General features: G+C 36.9%; 1 protein-coding gene across 1 annotated transcript in view; it reads left to right on the top strand.

The window, feature by feature from the left end:
* The window catches only part of SATB2 (SATB homeobox 2), a 199,157-nt gene that overhangs the window by 102,494 nt on the left and 75,526 nt on the right, over positions 1–21,137 (top strand). Inside the window, exon 7 of the mRNA XM_081577716.1 lies at positions 19,650–20,122. Coding sequence (XP_081433842.1) covers positions 19,650–20,122 — 473 coding nt within the window. The remainder of the gene's footprint in view (positions 1–19,649; positions 20,123–21,137) is intronic.

Raw genomic sequence — 21,137 nt, 5'->3', positions numbered from 1 at the left:
CGTTAACAAAGAAGAGATGATATATTTTAAATGTTCCCTAATTAAAAACTAATAAGTTAAAAGAAAATAACTTTGTATTTAAAATGTTTTCCATCTGGCACCAAAAGCAAAGTGAACTATCATTTTTGGTCAGGTCAATCTCAAGTATTTAATATGTCACAAGAATTAAGGGGTCATTGAAAGTTTACACAAATCTAGTGGATCTCACAAAATTGTTTGTGTCATAAAATAATACCACTAGAATGAGCAGACCTAACCAAACCCCATACTTTGGCCAGAAAGCAAAATTATCCCCATCACTTTCCTTTTCTCAATCATTGCTCAAGAACCCCCTGATTGCTAGTTGTCTTAATTTTATTTGTTTATTTGAGCTTATTTTGCAAAATATTAAAAAGCTGGGAGAAATGAGGATTTTTAAAAACCAGTGTTACTTCCTCAAGCCTGGTTTATTCTAGTAATCAGTATTTTATCTGACCCTGTCTGATCTAGTCTTGCAAGATCAAACGTCCAGGCCAGCAAGCAGACAGTAAACAAAGCCCGTGAAGGGTTTCAGTAAACACAAAGATTAGATGTTGAATGAAAATTAAACTCCTTGAACTAGTCCTCTGTACTAAAGTGGTTAAGTGGGTTGTGATTAAAAGAAATAAGTAATTATGATCATTATAGCTGAAATGATATAATGTTACCACATTTAAAGCACCTCTTGTACCCAAAAATGATTGTGTCATTTACAAAGTGGCGCCTCGAAGTTGAATAGAGAAATGAGTGTCCTCTGACCTGGTTCCACAAGGCAGTCCTTGCTTAGCCTTGGTGGTCAGGACAATGCCTTTAATCAACTGCTGGTACTTCTCTGCTGTTGTTTAGCTCTGATGAGGTCAAAGGAACTTAACTTTCGTCTACCCAATTTTTCTGAGTCAATGAAAGAAATTTGCTTTCAGTTTTGAATCTAAATTAAGGTGTTTGGCAAGGAAGTTTGTCTGCCCTCTGCCTATAGTGTACCTTGCGTAAAATAATGACAACATCAAATCCTTGAATTTTATATGAATATTAGGTTCATTGAAATAGAAACACCACTTCCGTAAACAAGCACTTTCCATCTTACTAGTTTTCCAACATTTGAAAGAGCCTTGTGCGTTTACACTGGTAATCACTGATGTGCATTCATTGATCACCTTACCCTTGCTGACCTTCAGATTAGGAGCTTATTGGCAGTATCACTAAGTGGAAGAATGGCACATGGGAAATGCCATGGAACCTAACCTCAGATGTGGACTCATTTCTTAATTGGATTTTAAGAAGCTTATTCTAGCTGTACTGGTAGCTGTTTCTTTAGCGTGGATGTATTTATTCATAAATGTTTAAAGAACGAAAACAATCATTTGTCAACAATGTGGTTTGTAGATGAAACAAACTTTCTATCTTCTCATACTTATACTATTTATAAGCCATTTGGGTAGTAGCCACCACTGGTGGTTCAGACGGTAAAGAATTCTCCTTCATTGTGGAAGACTTGGGTTTGATCCCTGGTTTGGGAAGATCTCCTGGGGGAGCGCATGGCAACCCACTCCAGTATTCTTGCCTGGAGAATTCTATGGACAGGGGAGTCCATGGGGTCACAAAGAGTTGGACACGACTGAGTGACTAAGCACAGTACAGCATAAGCCATTTAAAAACATGTGTTTTAAAACAGAATGGAAAGGGAAAAAGGACCTATTTTTCTAACCTCTTCATTTTTTCATCCATGCATCTATCCATTACAGTTTGAAAGAATTATAAGACATGGTTTCTGCTTTTAAAAAGCTTATATTCTCTATGAAATAATTAATAATATAACATCTTTTATTATCATTCAGAAAGAAGTCATCTACCTGGCAGGATTTTAAGTAGGGATCACTATATAGTCCTCCTTTGCAAGAAAGTTACAGTCACAATTAGATGATTAATTTTGATTAAATGTTTAGTGAATGTCTCTACTATAGCCCATGTTCAGTGCTAGAAGCAGAGAGACATTCAGAAACACGGAAGATATGGTTCCTACCTCTACTTGTGTTGCTTCATCCTAGCAAGGAGGAGACCTTATAAGTGTATCTGGCAAATATATAGCAGTGATATAAACTAGTGCAGTGGTAACACAGAACAAGGTCCATAAATTATACCTGCTGGGTGTCAGGTTTGGTTGGGGGTGAGGGATAATTAAAAAAAGAAGTAGCACATGAGTTAAACCTTAGGACAAACAGAGCTTTTCTCTGAGAGGACAAGGAGAAGGAAGGACCTTTCAGGAAGCTGCAAGTTCATCAGTATAGGTGCAGAGGTGCAGAAGAGCATAATGTATTTAGGAAATTACGGGTGGGTGTCCAGTGTGTCTAGAATGGCAGTGCATTTATCATGATACTGTGAATATAACATGCCCAGAATGGCTAAGATTTTTGGTTGGTGAAAAGGAAAAGACAGAGCATGGCTAGATGTGGGACTGATGGTGGCACCAAACATTGGTGAAAGAGCAAAAATGTTTGGGACTTGGCTGTGAGAAGCTTTTGTGTTATAGTAATGAAAAATAAAGTTGGAATGCTAGTGAACACATCTTAGGGCACTCTGAAAGCCCAGTTGAGACATTCTGAGAATCATTGAAAGTTTTTCAGCAATGAAGTGAAATAATGATAATGACGGTTAAAAAAAAAATCTTCTAGAAGCCATCTGAAACCAATGTATGGATGTGAGTGTGTATGGCAGGAGGGGAGGCACATGAGAGGAAGAGGGGTAGTGTGCACACTCTGGAGAACACAGGCAAGCTAGAATCTACTGCAGTAATACATGGAAGTGAAGATGGTGAGGGAGGTGGGGCTTTGGCTTTGGTGGCAGGAATGGAAGAGAGAGGTGACTGATACAGTATGTGAGTAGGAAGAGAAAGGAAAATCAAAGTAGAGTCCAAGGTTTTGAGCTTAAGTGACTCTTGGATGGTTTTGACAGAAACGTAATGATATAAACTGAGAGGAAGTTGCTGGTGCTTCAAAGAGTTGGTGAACTAGTGAGAAATATGCACTAGGCTGTTCAAGATGTGGAGCCAGCTTACCAAAAGACAGGACTAGAGAATAGATTCTGTAGCCAATTTTTTGGATATAATAGTTAAAATGATACCAAAGGAGGATTCTCTGAAGGAGAAAGTTAGAACAAGCAGGATTGGAAGCTTTGAGGTATAAAAGAGCCAGGAGTTAGAAGACATGATTAGAGAGAATGTGAGGTTTCATGGAAGTCAAGGGAAGATGGGTTACCAGTTGGGAAACGTCATCAAGGGGGACGGGGCAAGAGAAGGAGAAGAGATTGGAAGCCCTTGTTGTTGTTTAGTCGCTTAGTCATGTCCAACTCTTTTGTAACCCCCATGGACTGTAGCCCTCCAGGCTCCTCTGTCCATGGGATTCTGCAGGCAAGAGTTCTGGAGTGGGTTGCCATTTTCTTCTCCAGGAGATCTTTTCAACACAGGGATTGAACTTATGTCTCTTGCATCTCCTGCATTGGCAGGTAGATTCTTTACCATTGAGCTACCTAGGGAGCCCGTGGAAGCTCTTAGCTTTGGCAAAAAAAGGGACTATAATGACATTGGAGGGAGCTATTTCCTTGTCATGTGAAAACAAAGAGAAGTTATATACATCAGAGATGGAAGGTTATAAGGAAGTGAGGGCACAGATAGTGACTGAGTGATGAAAGGATGTAAGAGCAGCTAACTGCAGCATCAGGCCTGAGGGCAACACATACTTCCACCCTCACCCTGATACTCAGGAGAAAGAGGATGGAGCCAGAGGAGGCTATTATGTCCTGATTATCTAGCAATGAGGGAGAGAATGGTTGGGATGGGGGCTAGGTGGGGAACTCGGAAATAGGTTCTGGACAAAATATGTTTGGGGAAGCAGAGAGAAACAAGGAGTTGAATTGGGATGATATGGTTAAAGGTTGTGATATGGTTAAAGGATATGAACTAAAGGTCTCTTTAGTTCTTAGCTTTTCCTTTCACAAACTTTCAGATTTTTCATAGTTTCAGATTTTCATTTGTCTTGCCAAGAAACAAAAGCTAAAACAAAGATAGATCTGATGGTGCCTGATGAATATACCACAGAGTTGTGAAATGAGAGCTATTGTATGCCAACTAGCAAATATCCAGATTTAAAATCTGTTATGAGTGTGGTGACATCCTCTTGTTTTGGGGAAACCAGTAGGTTGAAGTCAGAATCCTCTTGGTCTCTTGATTGATTAAATGAAAATTATTATTTGTGTTTCCTCAGATGATTTACAGAGTTAAAACAGAAAAGCACTTAGGTTTGCAAGGTGCTCGAAGCTCTTAAATACAGAATGCTAGGACCACCAACTGTCTATGGTAGATAGTTGTTTAATTCACTGTTTGTCTGACTGGTTCTTACCCTGTGGAAGAATTTGAGATTATCTGACCTTGAACTACTGAACTCCCATAGGAATGGACATAAATCTAGAATCATCTGGAGTACAACTCAGGCTATGAGTTCTAACATTTGTCCTTTCAAGCTGTCACCTTCTAAGTTCCATGTTAGTAGTAATTTTGATTCTTGAATAGTTTCCCTATTAGACCAAAAATTCCTTGAAAGAACATCTGTAGGACTCATCCATTTTGTTACCTTCTCCAAGCCCTGTGAACATAAGACTTTGAATATTGTAGATACTTTGTAAATATTAATAGAATTTAATTTAATATAGGTGAATTTATTTGAACATACACACTTAGAACAGTTTTATTTTTGCACATGTTATATTGTGACTAATTTGCTATTGGATGTCTCAATTGAGATAAAAAGGAAAATTTTTGCTTGTTTAATTCATATTACAAATATCCTTAGCAAATCAGCTATCAGTTAAAATCATTCTCTTTTTCTGTTAACTACTTTTTCAGCTAAAGATTTAACAATTGTTAATTAATTCCACTGAAAGAGACAGTAACACCTTTATTAAATAAAAATTAGAGATCAGTTATGTAGCCTAAGAAAAACATCCCTTGGAGGTATTTCCAGCCAGTTTATTGAATAGTTTACTAAAAATAACAGCCCCAAACATTTAAGTCCTATGAAATCAAAGAGAATGGCCAGTGGAAAAGAATGAATTATGGGTTGATAGTTTCTTTGATTAACATTTCCTTCATAGGTTAAAGTAAAGAATTAATCCACATAGAATGCTCCTGAACAATACTGTTGAGTTTCTTAAATGTGATTTTTTTTTTATCATGTGTCAATTTACCCTTGAAATTATGGTTTCAGATTAAAACAAAGAATGAAAATCAAGATATCATTAGATATAGGTAACTTTAACCTATTCCGAAAGCTGTAGGAATATTTGAAATGACCAGTGTTGTCAAACTATGATAAAGCATTATTTGACACGAAAAGGGACAATAGTGTTCTGATGAAGCAAAGGTGGACAATGCTCACTTTTTCCATGGAACATAATGGGTCCTATATGACCTTTTATTGTCAAAACACAAAGGTGTTCAGATTCAAGTTGCTTTATGGTAGATATATATTTTTTGTGGATCTTAGTATGATGGAAAAAGGAAGTTGATTATAAGGGGAAAATATACCTAAGAAAACCAATCATTTGGGGTATTATCACAATGCCGGCTGGTACACTTTGCTTATGGGCTGGAAGCATTTTCCTTCCAAGCCTTGTTTTATTAGGAGTTAACAAGTTGGCTCTGAATATATTGCTCTAGGCAGAGACTTTGCAAGCGAATTCTCAATCCAGAGACAGATTCTCTTTAACATATTTAGAGGAAAAAAAAATCTTTAGGTTTCATAGTCCTAAAAGACTTAGTTTTTTTTTTTTTTTTGCCCTTCAGCCCTTTCAGACTCCTAATATTTTCTTTAATTATATTTAGTGAACTCTTCTGGTTATAGTTTTGTTTTTAATTTCCAGTGGTGTGGGATTTATATCTGGTATATATGGAATATTGGCTTTAGCTCTTGAAATTGTGTCTATGTTTGTGTTAACAAAAAAGCAATTTTTATATAACAAATTGACTTTGGACCTACAGTTATTGACTAAGACAGAATAAATCAGAAGTATTTTCAGTGATTGGACATGTTCAGTATTGGCAGACATGATGCTGTTCTGGTTTGTCAGGAAAATTAGTGTTATGTTTACATTTAAAAATAGTTAACTCAGTGAAAGACTTTGGGTGGACAGTAGGGCTTTTTCATGTTGATGTGTAGCCCAGTTCAGAGAGAGGAATCTAAATAAATATCAGGTTGAATCAGATGTAATTTCCATTTACATAGGTTAAAATTGTAGGTCACCGGTTTCATATAGTAGTTCATTCATGTGAATTTATTGTGATTTCCTGAGATTCTCAAGTTATTACCATGTTATATGAGTGTGCATACCCCGTTTTATTTTTTGTTTCAAATGAATACTTCATATTTACAGAGCTTAAAAAGAGTACTTGCAAAAGCTCTCAGTTGTGTGATTCATGTCTGTCATCAGTCAGGAGGGAATCCACGCTGATGGCACTCATTTGGGGATAAAGCTTTTTGGCAGCAACAAAAGTAAAAGAATGGGAGGATTCATGAAAATAAATATAGTGAGTCCAAATTTATATTACAGATGACTAGAATGAATTGCTAATAACAACAAAATAGGGATTAAAGGAGCTATGTTTTATCATCAAATAGAAATGCATCTTATATCATAGGCAGTTGCTACAGGTCCATCTCTGTGTACCAAGCTGTTAAACTGAAGCAAATCTATAGATAGAGCTCTTTCAAGCTAGTATTATTCAGTACTATATCTGTAGCGGCTGTCATCATAACTGGTACATGTTGTTATTTGTTGCTAAGTCATGTCTGAGTGTTTGTGACATGCCAGACCTCCCTGTCCCTCACCAGCTCCTGGAGTTCCCCCAGGTTCATGTCCATTGAATTGGTGATGCTATCCAACCGTCTTATCCTCTGCTACCTTCTTCTCCTTTTGTCTTCAATCTTTTCCAGCATCAGGGTCTTTTCCAGTGGGTTGGCTGTTCATATCAGGTGGCCAAAGTATTGAAGCTTCAGCTTCAGCATCAGTCCCTTCAATGAATATTCAGGGTTGATTTCCTTCAGGATTGACTGGTTTGATCTCCTTGCTGTCCAAGGGACTCTCAAGGCCTGATACATAGTAGCTGATTAATAAATAAGTACAAAGTAGTTGATAAATTCTATCCTATGAATTAAAACAATTAAAAAGCAAATGTGAATAATCCTATTTTAGTGATTAGCTCATGCAGTTGGGAAAAATCAGTAATTTCCTCACCGTTCAGAACTGACTGGCTTCTGCAGTCTGTCACATCAGGAAGGTTTACAGGGTGCAGAGTGTAGGCTGCAGGGAGAGCCCCTACCGTTCAGATAATTCAGCCACTCATCATGTCACTCTGCATGTATGGACCACATGCGCACCTGCACCCACATGTACAAACAGAAAGCAGGACTTGTCTGTTGGAAAGTTGATAAGTCCTGACTCAAACCCTAAAATGAGTAACAGACACATGCCCCAAGTTGGGCAGTTTATCGTAAGCAGTGGGACAAAGGCTTTAATGTCCTAAAGACATAGGTTTGAGTTCTGTTACTTGCTTTAATAGATTTATGACGTTGTGTTTCTTTTTTTTTTTCTGAGCTTCAACTTCTTCAATAAAGTGGCATAATAATATCTATGTGATATAATTTTTATGTGAGAATTAAATGACAGTGATGTGTTAAGGGTTAGCTCAGTACCTCAACTACTATATAAATGGTAGAAGGCATGAAGTTATCTGCAATACACTAAGAATAAAAATATTTTTCTCTAAAGGAAATACAACAAAAGTACTTGTGAAGCATTTAGTCCCTGAGAACTTCACTTTGAGTTATGCAGAAAAAGAGAAAAAAACAAGCAAACAAACATTAGTTTTCACTGGCCCTATGATTTGTTTATTATGCTTATAAGACCAAAGCCAGTAGCCCTAATCATTTTAATTTTTCCTAAATATTTGTCTACATTTGGACTACTATTTGACCTTGAACAAGTTATCTAATTTCTCTGGTATTAGACAGGATCATTACCCTTAAAATTAGGATCCAAGGTTTGGGGGTTAGGTTTGAGGGAGCAAGGATCTTGGGGTGGAGGTTTGGAAATCCACAGCAGTGGTCTGCTCAAGAATATCTTTTCCCTGTGCCCAAGATGTGAGTACCCATTCCAAACTATTGATTTGATTGGCAACTTTTCTACCAAGAGTGCCACATGGTCAGCCTTTGTCTTACTTTGTAGAATTGCTTCCAGAGTACTTTCTGAGGCTGAAGGAGTCACAGAGAAATGAATTATTCTTCACTCCCCCCACCCAAATTTTTATTTGGCTGTATTCTTCTATCCAGGGTTTCCAGGATTTGTTCTGGTGAATACTTAAGAGTGTTAGCTTATTATGGAATCCATTAGCACTCACTCCTGGTAATCTGTTTACATTTGCATAAGCATCTTAATGGTTTAAGGAAAAGTCCATAGGCCAGAAATTCCAGAAATTTCTCAGTGCAAAGCCTTTTACCCAATTCTTTGCTTTCTACTCGTTATAACTATGGACAAAACCCTAGGGCTTATTTCTCAAAGGCAATTTTGTTAACATTTGCGTTGAAACACTTGGTTCATGTTTCTGGAAAAAATTATCAGTCTTTTAAGCAGTGTTGACAGATAAACTTGCAAGAGCAATACTACAAATGCTGTTATTACCAGTGTATAAACTACTAAACTACTATTATTCTTGTTGCATTGGGGAGTTTCACAAAGAGAGATATCTTGAGTTAAGTCTTAATTTTTGCCAAGGAGTCAAAAAACAGAAGCAAGTATTGCAAGGGAATTGCTTTGAAAATCCTAGCAACAATACTCTTTAATGTGCTATTAGGTGAGTAACCTGGAAGGTTGCTTTAAAACCAGTATATAGGTAATCTTTCTCATTTTGCAGGTCATCCCCAAATCCCCCAGCTAGTTAGAACTTAGGCTTTAAAAATCCCAGTTTGCTCTTCTTTGCCCCTACCCTGTGCCATCTCGCTTTGATTAGCAGATAACTCTATGTATATGGCTTCACCTTTTGCTCATAAATCCTCTTCAGGAAGTATACTTTGGGGCATAAAGTCACTTGAGTATATTTGGAGTACTGAAATTTTTCTGGGTTTACTTTTTATAGCATCCATAGCAGATACAAGTAATAAAAACAATGAAATCTAACAGAGAATCAATAGGCTGAAGAAAAAAAAAAAGCTATTGTGTATGTTTGTGTGTTTCTTTTGCATGCATTCTCTTGCTCGGTCGTGTCGTGTCAGATTGTTTGCCACCCTTTGGATTGTAGCCTGCCAGTGTTCTCCATCCATGGGATTTTTCAGGCAAGCATGCTGGAGTGGGTTGCCATTTCCTCCCCCAGGGGATCTTCCTGACCCAGGGATCAAACCCACATCTCCTGTGTGTTCTGCATTGCAGGCGAATTCTTTACTGCTGAGTCATCCAGGAAGCTCCTATGTTTCTTTTAGTTCTCTCTGTGTGTAAAACAACAAAGATTTATTGTATAGTACAGGGAACTATATTTAACATCATGTAGTTAACTATAATGGAAAATAATTGGGAAAATAATATAGATATATACACATGTATGTATAAGTGAATCACTTTGTTGTATGCTTGAAACCAACACAATATTGTAAATCAACTATTCTTCAGTTGGGGCTTCCCTGGTAGCTCAGATGGTAAAGAGTGTGCCTGCAATGCTGGAGAGCCGGGTTCGATCACTGGGTAGGGAAGATCCCCTGGAGAAGGAAATGGCATCCCACTCCAGTGTTCTTGTCTGGAAAATCCCATGGACAGAGAAGCCTGGTGGGCTACAGTCCATGGGGTTACAAAGACTCAGACATGACTGAGTGACTATCACTTTCATTCTTCAATTAAAAAAAATACTGTAGGACCCTTTTCTTCTTTTTTATGGTTAATGTGAATGTAACTTGTATATATTTAAAGCATGTTTTATTCCTTAAGTTTTCTTTCCATTTTTTATTTATAGTAATTTTTGAAACTTAAAGCTGTATTTATATAGTATTCCTATAAATTTAATTTCCAGAGTTATGAGGTTGTCATTTTATTTCCCATCTATTCTACTGTCTCCTAATTTGAAAGTCAAGATATGAACTATTAAGCCTCATTTGGAGAAGCTAAATCTAACACATTCCTGCATGTGCTATGAAGCATGTGATTCTAAATTGACAGTGAATGCTTCTAAGCTGTAGGGATTAGTTTTAAAAAGCAATATGATGTAACATGCCATTGTTACTTAAACCAAAGGAAAGGTTGCAATTCTTCAGATGACCTTTGGGAAATAGCAGACACTGGTCAGAATGTCCTAATCAGGTCAGAATGGTCAGAACGTCCTAATTTTGAAATGGCAAAGCTAATCTGTTAATCATAATTATATAGACATTTTCTGAAATGTACAGTAACATTTAAACAAAGACCTTTCATATAGATACTGATCATCTAAAATTTACCCTTACAATTCTAAGGTAATGATATTTTCCCTATAGCAAAGCTAAGATCCAGAGAAATCTCCAACTTGCTCAAAAGGAGGTCTCAGAGCTAGTAAGATTTAGAATGTAGATTTGAGTGCAGTTTTCTAATATCAGGTCCAATCAATGCTTCTTCAGTATAATATGATCATCAACAAAAACTAAAGATACATCATAGAGAAGAAAATTCAAAATGTTTAGATACATTTATAATAGAGTGAGGGCTTTTCTGGTGGTTCAGACTGTAAAGAACCTGCCTACAATTCAGGAGACCTGGGTTTGATCCCTGGATCGAGAAGATCCTCTGGAGAAGGGAATGGTTACCCACTTCAGTATTCTTGCCTGGAGAATTCCATGGACAGAGGAGCCTGGTGGGCTATAGTCCACAGGGTTGCAAAGAGTCAGACACGATTAATACTTACCACTTAACTAACTTTAATAATATAGTGAAAGTTCAGTAAGATTGAATCCTTAATGTCATTAGGGTTTAGAGAAAAAAAGAAATATGACAGTTATAAATGTCTGGTATAATCTCAAAAGACAACAACATAAAAGCCCAGACAATACAGAATAGGATTCTCAAATTTCAGAATACATAGAAACCACCTGGCAGCTGTGTCTTGTATACTCTCAAAAGACAGTAAGTAAAAGCAAAAATGATATAGGCATTGATTCTCAAACTTCACATAAGAATTGGAAATTTGGTGTACATAAAAACTCGAAGAGATTCTGAATTTGTATTTCCAACAGTTTTCCACGTAATATAAATTTTGATGTTTCATAGGACCGTATTTTTAATGTATTTGACACAGACCTGAAATGTGCAATGTACATCCATGTATGTATGTTAGTACACTCACACAGACAGACACACACATAAAGTGGATATTAATAGTAATGATAAACACTGCATAGTGCCAGATACTGTTCTAAGTGTTGACATATATTAACTCATTTAATCTGCACAATAATCCTTCAAGGTAGGCATAATTTTTAGCCCACATTAAATGTACTAAGTAAGGCACAAGGAAGTTAAGTAACCTACCCATGGTCACATATCAACCAAATGGGCAAGCTGAGATTTAAACCCTGGCAGTCTGGCTTAGAAATCTCTGCTGTTTACTTTTATGCCATACATCTTTCCCAATAGCTGAAAACATATCTATCCAAAACTGCAATAAAGAAATTATAATAAAAATTAAGTGCCAGATAGGAATATGACAAGATTTACATATAGACATATATTTTTTGAGCATTGGAAATATTTCTGCAACCTTTTAAAATATATATGTATATGTATTCTTAAATACTTGACTTCCTGGATGTACTGTGAAATTGCATAAAATAAAGTGAGATTTTTGTTTTGAAGCAAATACCTTTTCATTGTAATGCAGATAAATCCCTGGGGAGGAGTGCAACTTTCTTGACTGTGAGCAACCTGTCAAAGCCAGCGGTCTTGGTCATTGAATAGCTAATATTCATAGGGTGCTCTTGGTTAGAACATCTACTTGGAGTTGTATACAACCCCAGCAGCTCAGAGGATGGTTAGATAGTAGTTCCCAGTCTTTGTTATTTTCACTCAGTCCCAGAAAGTTCAAAGGAATTAGCAAGATCCTCCAGGAACTGTGCGTTTTTCAGAAACTTGCTGCTGCTGCTGCTAAGTCGCATCATTTGTGTCCGACTCTGTGCGACCCCATAGACGGCAGCCCACCAGGCTCCCCCATCCCTGGGATTCTCCATGCAAGAACACTGGAGTGGGTTGCCATCTCCTTCTCCAATGCATGAAAGTGAAAAGTGAAAGTGAAGTCGCTCAGTCATGTCCAACTCTTAGCGACCCCATGGACTGCAGCCCACCAGGCTCCTCCGTCCATGGGATTTTCCAGGCAAGAGTACTGGAGTGGGTTGCCATTGCCTTCTCTGTCTCAGAAACTTGAGCAGACTCCAGATCTGAACTACTCAACTGCAAGGCCCCAGGACTGGGACCCTTCTCCAGAGGTTAAAATAGCTACAGAAAGTTGCTCTGCTACTAAACATAGATGCATTTCAGCCCCACTTGCCACATGCTGGGGACTTGTACTTGAAGCTGGGGACATCATTCCTTCCCAGGAACTTCCCATTCCATAAATTACCTTTAGGGACTTTGGCAACAGTAGAATCAAATTCACTGTGAATTAAATTGCAACTCTGATGTAAAACTCTGGAAGCAGTTGTATTTTTAATGTCTTTTTAATAAGTAAGCTGCTGCTGGTGCTGCTAAGTCGCGTCAGTCGTGTCCAACTCTGTGTGACCCCATAGATGGCAGCCCACCAGGCTCCTCTGTCTCTGGGATTCTCCAGGCAAGAATACTGGAGTGGGTTGCCATTTCCTCCTCCAGTGCATGAAAGTGAAGTCGCTTAGTCATGTCTGACTCTTGCGACCTCATGGGCTGCAGCCTACCAGGCTCCTCCATCCATGGAGTTTCCCAGGCAAGAGTACTGGAGTGGGGTGCCATTGCCTTCTCCAATAAGCATTTTGGCTTTATTGAGGATATGTTCTGTTATGAATGTGAGCATTGCTTTTGTCATGAGAGGCAGCACTCCATTTTATTCCTCATGTTTTTTAGGGTTTCTGATCCACGGCTAAGTATTACAGAGATAAGACGAGCCCTTAGAACCAGGGCTTACCTTTGGTCTTGGTTTAATTTAAGACAGGCTTAACCTGATACTTTCTATCAGAGTGAAAAAGCAAAATACAAAATTAGGCACTGCTATTAGGTCTACATTTTAGTCACTATGATTATTTTCAAATAATTTAAAAAGAAAGAAAAGGAGAAGAAGAGAGGGAAGGAGGGAGAACGGAATGAAAGGAAGGAAAGAAGGAAGGAAGGTCAGAAAGAAGAGAGAAAAGAAGTAATGAATGTTCAAGCTCACTTTTCAGGTTGAGTCTGATACATTATGATGCTCCTCTGAGTTTTCTTTTTCAAGTACTTGCATTTCACCTGCTGTGACATAAGAGGCTAAAATATTATTCTGATATTATTTGTATAAGAGTGGCATCAGAATAAAATGTTTTTCAGATTTGACAAAATCTATGCAAACCACTCCTGAAACCATGAACTGCCTTGGTCAGTAAAAATGACGCCTATTGGTGATCACTTGATTTTCAGGCATTTTTAAAGTTGGGGTGATTTTTTTTTTCTTTATTATTTGAAGTAAAGAATTTGACTTTTCTTGATAGAGCTGTCAAGGCCCGGGAAATGTTGATGAAGCCTCATTCCTTGACCAAACTTAAGACAAGCTCTTGAACCTTTTTCTAGGCCCATCTGTGCACTTCCTTGTAAAATCCAGTTTTACGAGAACCCTGCTAAGTCAGTTTAACCAGAACCTGCTTGATATCTGATCAGCCTCGATATCTCATTCTTATCGGGTTCCTCATCCTCTAACATCCCCTAGGTGATGTCTGATCACCCTGGCCTGTCTTCAGCAAAGAATCCTGTTAGGTCAGTTTAGCCAGAATCCCTCTTACTCATGATGTTTCCTTTTGGTTATTTTCCACCTCTGACCCCCAGTCTGTTCCTTGGCTGTAAATTCCCACTTTCTCATGCTGCTTTTGGAGTTGGACGCAGTCTCTTTCCCCGACTGTAATATCCCATTGCAGTGGTCCCTATACCTGTTGTGATGCTCCTGGATAAGGTCTGCCTTAATATCTTTAACAACATAGGGGGTATCTTTATTCTCATAGGTAAAATTTTAACACTGGTAACCTGTGGATGGGCAGGACCTAGTTTTCAGAAATGTTTTGTTTGGCTTTTCTTGTGTTTTGAAAATGGAGTTATTTGTCAGTACCTAAATTTAGGAGCTATCCTGCAAAAATCCAGATTTTTTAAAAAATATAATTTTTGGAAAAAAACACCTAAAGAAATGACAATATGAGAAAGACAACTGGCTGAGTCAAGGTAGTGACTACTCTCTTTGGACTGGAAGACTTTCTCTCCTAGTATCTCTGCGGCTGGCTTCTCTGGATGTTGTGCTCTACCTGGCTGTGTAGGCATTTGAATTTGCAATGCCTTCATTATGGTTTACTAATGATTTAGTACTTCATGGTGTGGCCACATGTCACTAAAAATACTTCCTCAGTCACTGTTCTAAACTATATGAAATTATAAGGATCTGGGAACTCATTAGAAAAGGGGAATTATTATGTATAATCTTAAAGGGTGCGAAGGAATCTTTGCATTTGATGTGAAGAACTGACTCATTAGAAAAGACCTTGATTCTGAGAAAGTTTGAAGGCAGGAGGAAAAGGGGACGACAGAGGATGAGATGGTTGGATGGCATCACTGACTTGATGAACATGAATTTGAGTAAGCTCCGGGAGTTGGTGATGGACAGGAAAGCCTGGCGTGCTGCCGTCCATGGGGTTGCGAAGAGTCGGACATGACTGAGTGACTGAACTGAACTGAACTGACTGAATCTTAAAGGAATATGGACTGATATTATTCTGATTCTTATTGTACCAATTTCATAGAGATTTCACAGAGCTCAAGAAAGTAACTCAAATGTAATTAAGTACTGAAAAATGAAAATAGTGACATTTTAGAAAATTAGCTTTTGATCAAAGAATGTTTGCATTAAAAGGATATTTCTTTTTTTTTTTGGAAGAAAAAGAATAAAATGTCTACTTCTTAAGTACCTGAAAACATAATTTACTACTTGAATTTGCCTTTATTTTGGCTGAATTAAAAAGCAAGCAAACAAAAGTGAATTGAATGTCTGAGGGCAAGTATTTCTGCCTGAAAAGTGTGACTTTACTCTGGAAACTTTGTTCTTCATTTATTGATGTAGTGTATCACATTGATTAATTTGTGGATATTGAAAAATCCTTGCATCGCAGGGATATATCCCACTTGATTGGATTCAGATTGCTAGTATTTTGTTGAGGATTTTTGCATCTATATTCATCAGTGATAATTTGGTGTATAATCTTTTTTTTTTTTTGTGGTACCTTTGTCTGATTTTGGTATAAGGGTGATGGTGGCTTTGTAAAATGAGTTTGGAAGTTTTCCTTCCTCAGCAATTTATGGAACCTTTTCGAAGGATGGGTGTTAGCCCTTCTCTAAATGTTTGATAGAATTCACCTGTGAAGCCATCCGGGACTTTTGTTTATTGGGAGTTTCAGTGCTTGTGATTGGTCTGTTAATGTTTTCTATTTCTTCCTGATTCAGTCTTGGGAGATTGTAACTTTCTAAGAACTTATCCATTTCTTTCAGGTTGTCCATTTTATTGGCATACAGTTGCTTGTGGAAATCTCTTATGATCTTTTGTATTTCTGTGGTGTTGGTCATAAAGTCCCCTTTTTCATGTCTAGTTTTATTCATTTGAGCCCTCTCTTTTTTTTTTACTTGATGAGTCTGGCTAAAGGTTTATCAGTTTTGTTTATCTTTTCAAAGGACCGACTTTTAGTTTCATTGCTCTTTGCTATTGTCTTCCTTGTCTCTGTTTCATTTATTTCTGCTCTGATCTTTATGCTTTTTTTCTTTCTGCTAACTTTAGGTTTTGTTTGTTTGTTTGTTTTTCTTTCTCTAGTTGCTTTAGGTGTAAGGTTCGGTTGTTATTTGAGATTTTTCTTGTTTCCTGAAATAAGATTGTATTGCTATACTTTCCTCTTAGAACTGTTTTTGTTGCATTCCATAGGTTTTGGATCATTGTGCTTTCATTTTCATTTGTGTCTAGGTACTTTATTTCCTCCTTGATTTCTTCAGTTATTCATTAGTTGTTTAGTAACGTATTATTTAGCCTCCACATATTTGTGGGTTTTTTAAAATAGTTTTTTTCTTGTAATTTATTTCTAATCTCATAGCACATGGTCAGAAAAGATGCCTGATACAATTTTAATTTGCTTAAATTTACCAAGGCTTGCTTTGTGGCCCAGCACATGGTTGATCCCTGGAGAATGTTCCATGTGCACTTGGGGAAAATGTGTATTCTGTTATTTTTCATCTGGTCTAATGTAACGTTTAAGGCCTTTCTTTCCTTATTGAGTTTTTGTTTGGATGATCTGTCCATTGACAAAAGTGGAGTGTTAAAAAGTCACCCACTATTATTGTGTTAATTTCTCCTTTTATGGCTGTTAGCATTTGCCTTATATATTGAGCTGCTACTATGTTTGTTGTGTGTATATTTACAACTGTTATATCTTCTTTATGGATTGATCTCTTTATCATTATATAGTGTCCTTCTTTGTCTCTTATAACAGTCTTTATTTTAAAGTCTATTTGTCTGATATGAGCATTGCTACTTTAGCTTTTTTTTTGATTTCCCTTTGGATGGAGTATCTTCTTCCATACCCTCTTCACTTCTTTCAGTGAGGAACTTACAATAGCAACTTCTGTCCTATGAAAACTGTGTTAGATTACCTTGCTCAAAGGCTCTTAACTATTTGCTTGGTTTTATTTTAAGTGTGTCTTATTACAATACCTGAAAAATGTTTGCCTTTAGGGGATAAGATTAAAATAATTTGTTTACCTTGAACTTTATGAAGGAAAGGTGAATGCAAAATATATGAATTACATCAAAAGGATTAAGTTATAAATTGAAGTCTTAAAGAAGTTTGAAGTAAACTTTTGACTTATTTAGGAGTTCATAGGAAAGTTAAGCAATCATTCAGTTTTTTAAAAAATCATGAAATATTGTATATGTCTGAATATAAGGTGCTCACAAGATATGGATATCTGTGTGCTTTACCAATTAGAAGTTTTAAATATACAAAGCCTTTAGACATGTAATAAAATGATGAGGTATATATTTACATTGTTAATGTATTAATTTACTTCCTTGTATGTATTTAAAAATCATGTTATATAAAATATTAATTTAGAAATACTAATTTCTTGATTGATTTTTTTCAAATACTTCACATATGATTTGATTCTAGTGACTGTCATCTCTAAATTCCCTGTTTTGAGTCATCTCACCCAGTTTTCCAGCACACATCACTTTTGCCTAAATATTTTGAGACTCAATACTTTTTCTTTTGAACTTTATTTTGTATTAGGGTATAGCCAGTTAGCAATGTTGTGATAGTTTCAGGTCAACAGTGAAGGAACTCTCCCATACGTATACATGTATCCATTTCCCCCCAAGCCCCTCTCCCATCCAGGCTATCATGTAACATTGAGCAGAATGCTATGCAATAAGTCCTTGCTGGTTATCCATTTTAAATATAGTAGTGTATACATGATCATCCCAGACTCCCTAACTGTCCCTTTCCCCTGGCAACTATAAGTTCGCTATCTTAGTTTGTGAGACAGTACTTTTTTGATCAATTATGATTCTATCACTGTAAGCCATGTGCCAATTTGCAAGCACTGTTTGCATATTCAAAGGTGCAATTATTTAAAAAGTTTGTCTTACAGGTGAATACTTTTCTGCTCTCTAGCATGTAATCACTCAAAGTAGTTTTCTTTAAAGTTATACCAATAGACTTTTGCATAATCATATATAGCATTTCCAACTGTAAGAAAAAATTACTAAATTCATGTGCAATTTTTGCTTTATCAGATTTTTGGGGAATTCCCTGTCAGCCCAATGGTTAGTATTACATGCTCTCACTGCCAGGGCCTGGGTTCAGGCCTGGGGAAATATTAATAGAATGCCACAAGCAGAGTGTCAAAATAAAAACAACAATATAACACAGTTTTTGTTAGATTATATCCACAAGCATTTAAAGCTGGCAAAGATAGAGGTTGTTTCAGCAAACCTTAGCTTTACATAATAATGTAATATAGAGATTTAGATAAGGATTTGATTTGCTATGATGTGACTTTTTTTTTTTTATCTGAGTCTTTCTTGCGAAATATTCCTGAGGGAAGAAAAGACTGCCTCATGTTTGAACATATATGATACTTTCCTTTTTCTCCCCTTCAAAGTTATTCCTTAAATCTTTACTAAAGTACAATAAAACATATGAGAAAAATAACCTGGAGAAAGGGAGAATTTTATTTAATCATAAATCAGTTCACTTCAGTTCAGTCACTTAGTCACACTTCCCTGTCCATCACCAACTCCCAGAGCTTACTCAAATTCATGTCCATTGAGTTGGTGATGCCATCCGTCCATCTCATCCTCTGTCATCCCCTTTTCCTCTCGCCTTCAATCTTTCCCAGCATCAGGATCTTTTCCAATGAGTCAGTTCTTTGCATCAGGTGGCCAAAGTATTGGAGTTTCAGCTTCAACATCAGTCCTTCCAATGAATATTCAGGACTGATTTCCTTTAGAATTGACTGGTTGGATCTCCTTGCAGTCCAAGGGACTCTCGAGGGTCTTCTCCAACACCACAGTTCAAAAGCATCAATTCTTTGGTGCTCAGCTTTGTTTATAGTCCAACTCTCACATCCATACGTGACTATTGGAAAAACCATAGCTTTGACTAGATGGACCTTTGTTGGCAAAGTAGTGTCTCTGATTTTTAACATGCCGTCTAGGTTGGACTTTTTCTTATTCTAGTACATATCACAATCATTAGAATATCCATGTCTTAAAGATACATTCCTATATAAAAGATAGCAAGTGAGGAGTTGAAAGGATATAATATGAGACAGGCATTGTATATAAATGTCTCCATAGGTGTATAATAGTATTTATGTGAGATTGTTATTAGGAGATAGCAATTAATTTGGCAGAAGATGTTGTTATTGTCATTTCCTGATACCCATGAACTATACCATTAACCATAAACTACAGAAGATGAAAACAGCTTTTTTTTTTTTTTTAACCACAGTGGATGATGAAGGAGGTGATAGAGCTTGGAAACATGAGAAGATTTAGAATTTGTAATAACCATTTCTGTCTTGGCTATTTAATAAAATGCCTACTTTTAGAAATTAAAAAAAAAGGCAAATATTTTTACTTTCCTATCATAACCTATGGAAAAATCTATTATTGTAACATTTTTTCAGGAAAAGATGACTCACTTTTACTCTGGGTCTTCCAGCTTTGTATGAAAAAAATCTTTTTCATTAATATACCAAAAATATAATTTAAAACTACATGTATCAGCAACAAATTATACTAATGATGATAATGATGGATTATCATTTTTATCTCTTAACAGTGGAAAGAGTGGAACGAGAAAACCTTTCAGACTATTGTGTTCTGGGCCAGCGTCCAATGCATTTACCAAATATGAACCAGCTGGCCTCCCTGGGGAAAACCAACGAACAGTCTCCTCATAGCCAAATCCACCACAGTACTCCAATCCGAAACCAAGTGCCCGCATTACAGCCCATCATGAGCCCTGGTCTTCTTTCTCCCCAGCTCAGTCCACAACTTGTCAGGCAACAAATTGCCATGGCCCATCTGATCAACCAACAGATTGCCGTTAGCCGGCTTCTGGCTCACCAGCATCCTCAAGCCATCAACCAGCAGTTTTTGAACCACCCACCCATTCCCAGAGCAGTTAAGCCGGAGCCAACCAACTCCTCTGTGGAAGTATCTCCAGATATCTACCAGCAAGTCAGAGATGAGTTGAAGAGAGCCAGTGTGTCCCAAGCTGTCTTTGCAAGAGTGGCATTCAATCGCACACAGGTACCATTAGCATTAAACATCATACTCTTTATATCATGTTAATGATATATCATGTATCATGTTAATACTGTGGACACGTTGTGACATATTTTTTATCTCTTTAAAATTTTTCTGTGGATCTCAGAGTACATAGAATCAGATTAATTAATAATCTTTAGTTCATGAAATACTATCACCATTGATCTATGCTTGGTCATAATTAATTAATTTCAGTAATGTAATGAATATCTGTGAACTCACTACCCAACTCAGCACCTGAAATGTTACTAGTGACGTGGGTCTCTTTATGTACTTCTCCTTCCCCCCTCTTTTCCATTTACTTTCCCCAGATGTAACCCTGATCTTGAATTTTGTGATTATCATTCCTTGTTTTTATTTTTTAAAAAACTAGTTCTAAAACTTACCTTATCTTTGAACTTTACAAAAAATATTATTATATGTTATCATTTTATAATTTTTAATAAACCCTTCAAATGTATAAGTTAGATTTAAGATATTGATTAAGTAGTAAAGTAGTATTGATAAAGGGCTTCCCGGGTGGTGCCAGTGCAGGAGACATAAGAGAGACAGGTCGATTTCTGGGTTGGGAAGATTACCTGGAGGAGGGCCTGGCAGCTCACTCCAGTATTCTTGCCCAGAGAATCCCCATGGATGGAGAAGTCTGGAGGTCTACAGTCCATAGGGTTACACAGAGTTGGACATGATGGAAACGACTTAGCACAAAGTAGTAATGGATAGTTGACTTGTATTTTTAGTGTTTTGAGAGAATTATATGCCAATATAATATTAAATGATAGACAGTGAATGTTCAGCTATGTCTTATTTTATTGAAGGTTGCTTATAATCAAGGAGTTCTTTCCCATCAGTACTAAATGTGAGTGTGCATTAGAATCACTTGGAAGACTTAAAAATAGATTGCTGGACCACTTCCTAGAGTTTCTGATTCACAGGTCTAGGGTGGCACCCAGAAATTTGCATGTCTAACAAGATCCTGGCTGATCCTGATGCTAGTCTG

Source organism: Giraffa tippelskirchi, chromosome 3, assembly GCF_054371585.1.
Source record: "Giraffa tippelskirchi isolate mGirTip1 chromosome 3, T2T-mGirTip1v1.2.pri, whole genome shotgun sequence".
In the NCBI taxonomy this organism is placed as follows: domain Eukaryota; kingdom Metazoa; phylum Chordata; class Mammalia; order Artiodactyla; family Giraffidae; genus Giraffa; species Giraffa tippelskirchi.
The sequence above is the reverse complement of the archived record's forward strand: the minus strand, read 5'-3'. Positions and strand labels throughout refer to the sequence as shown.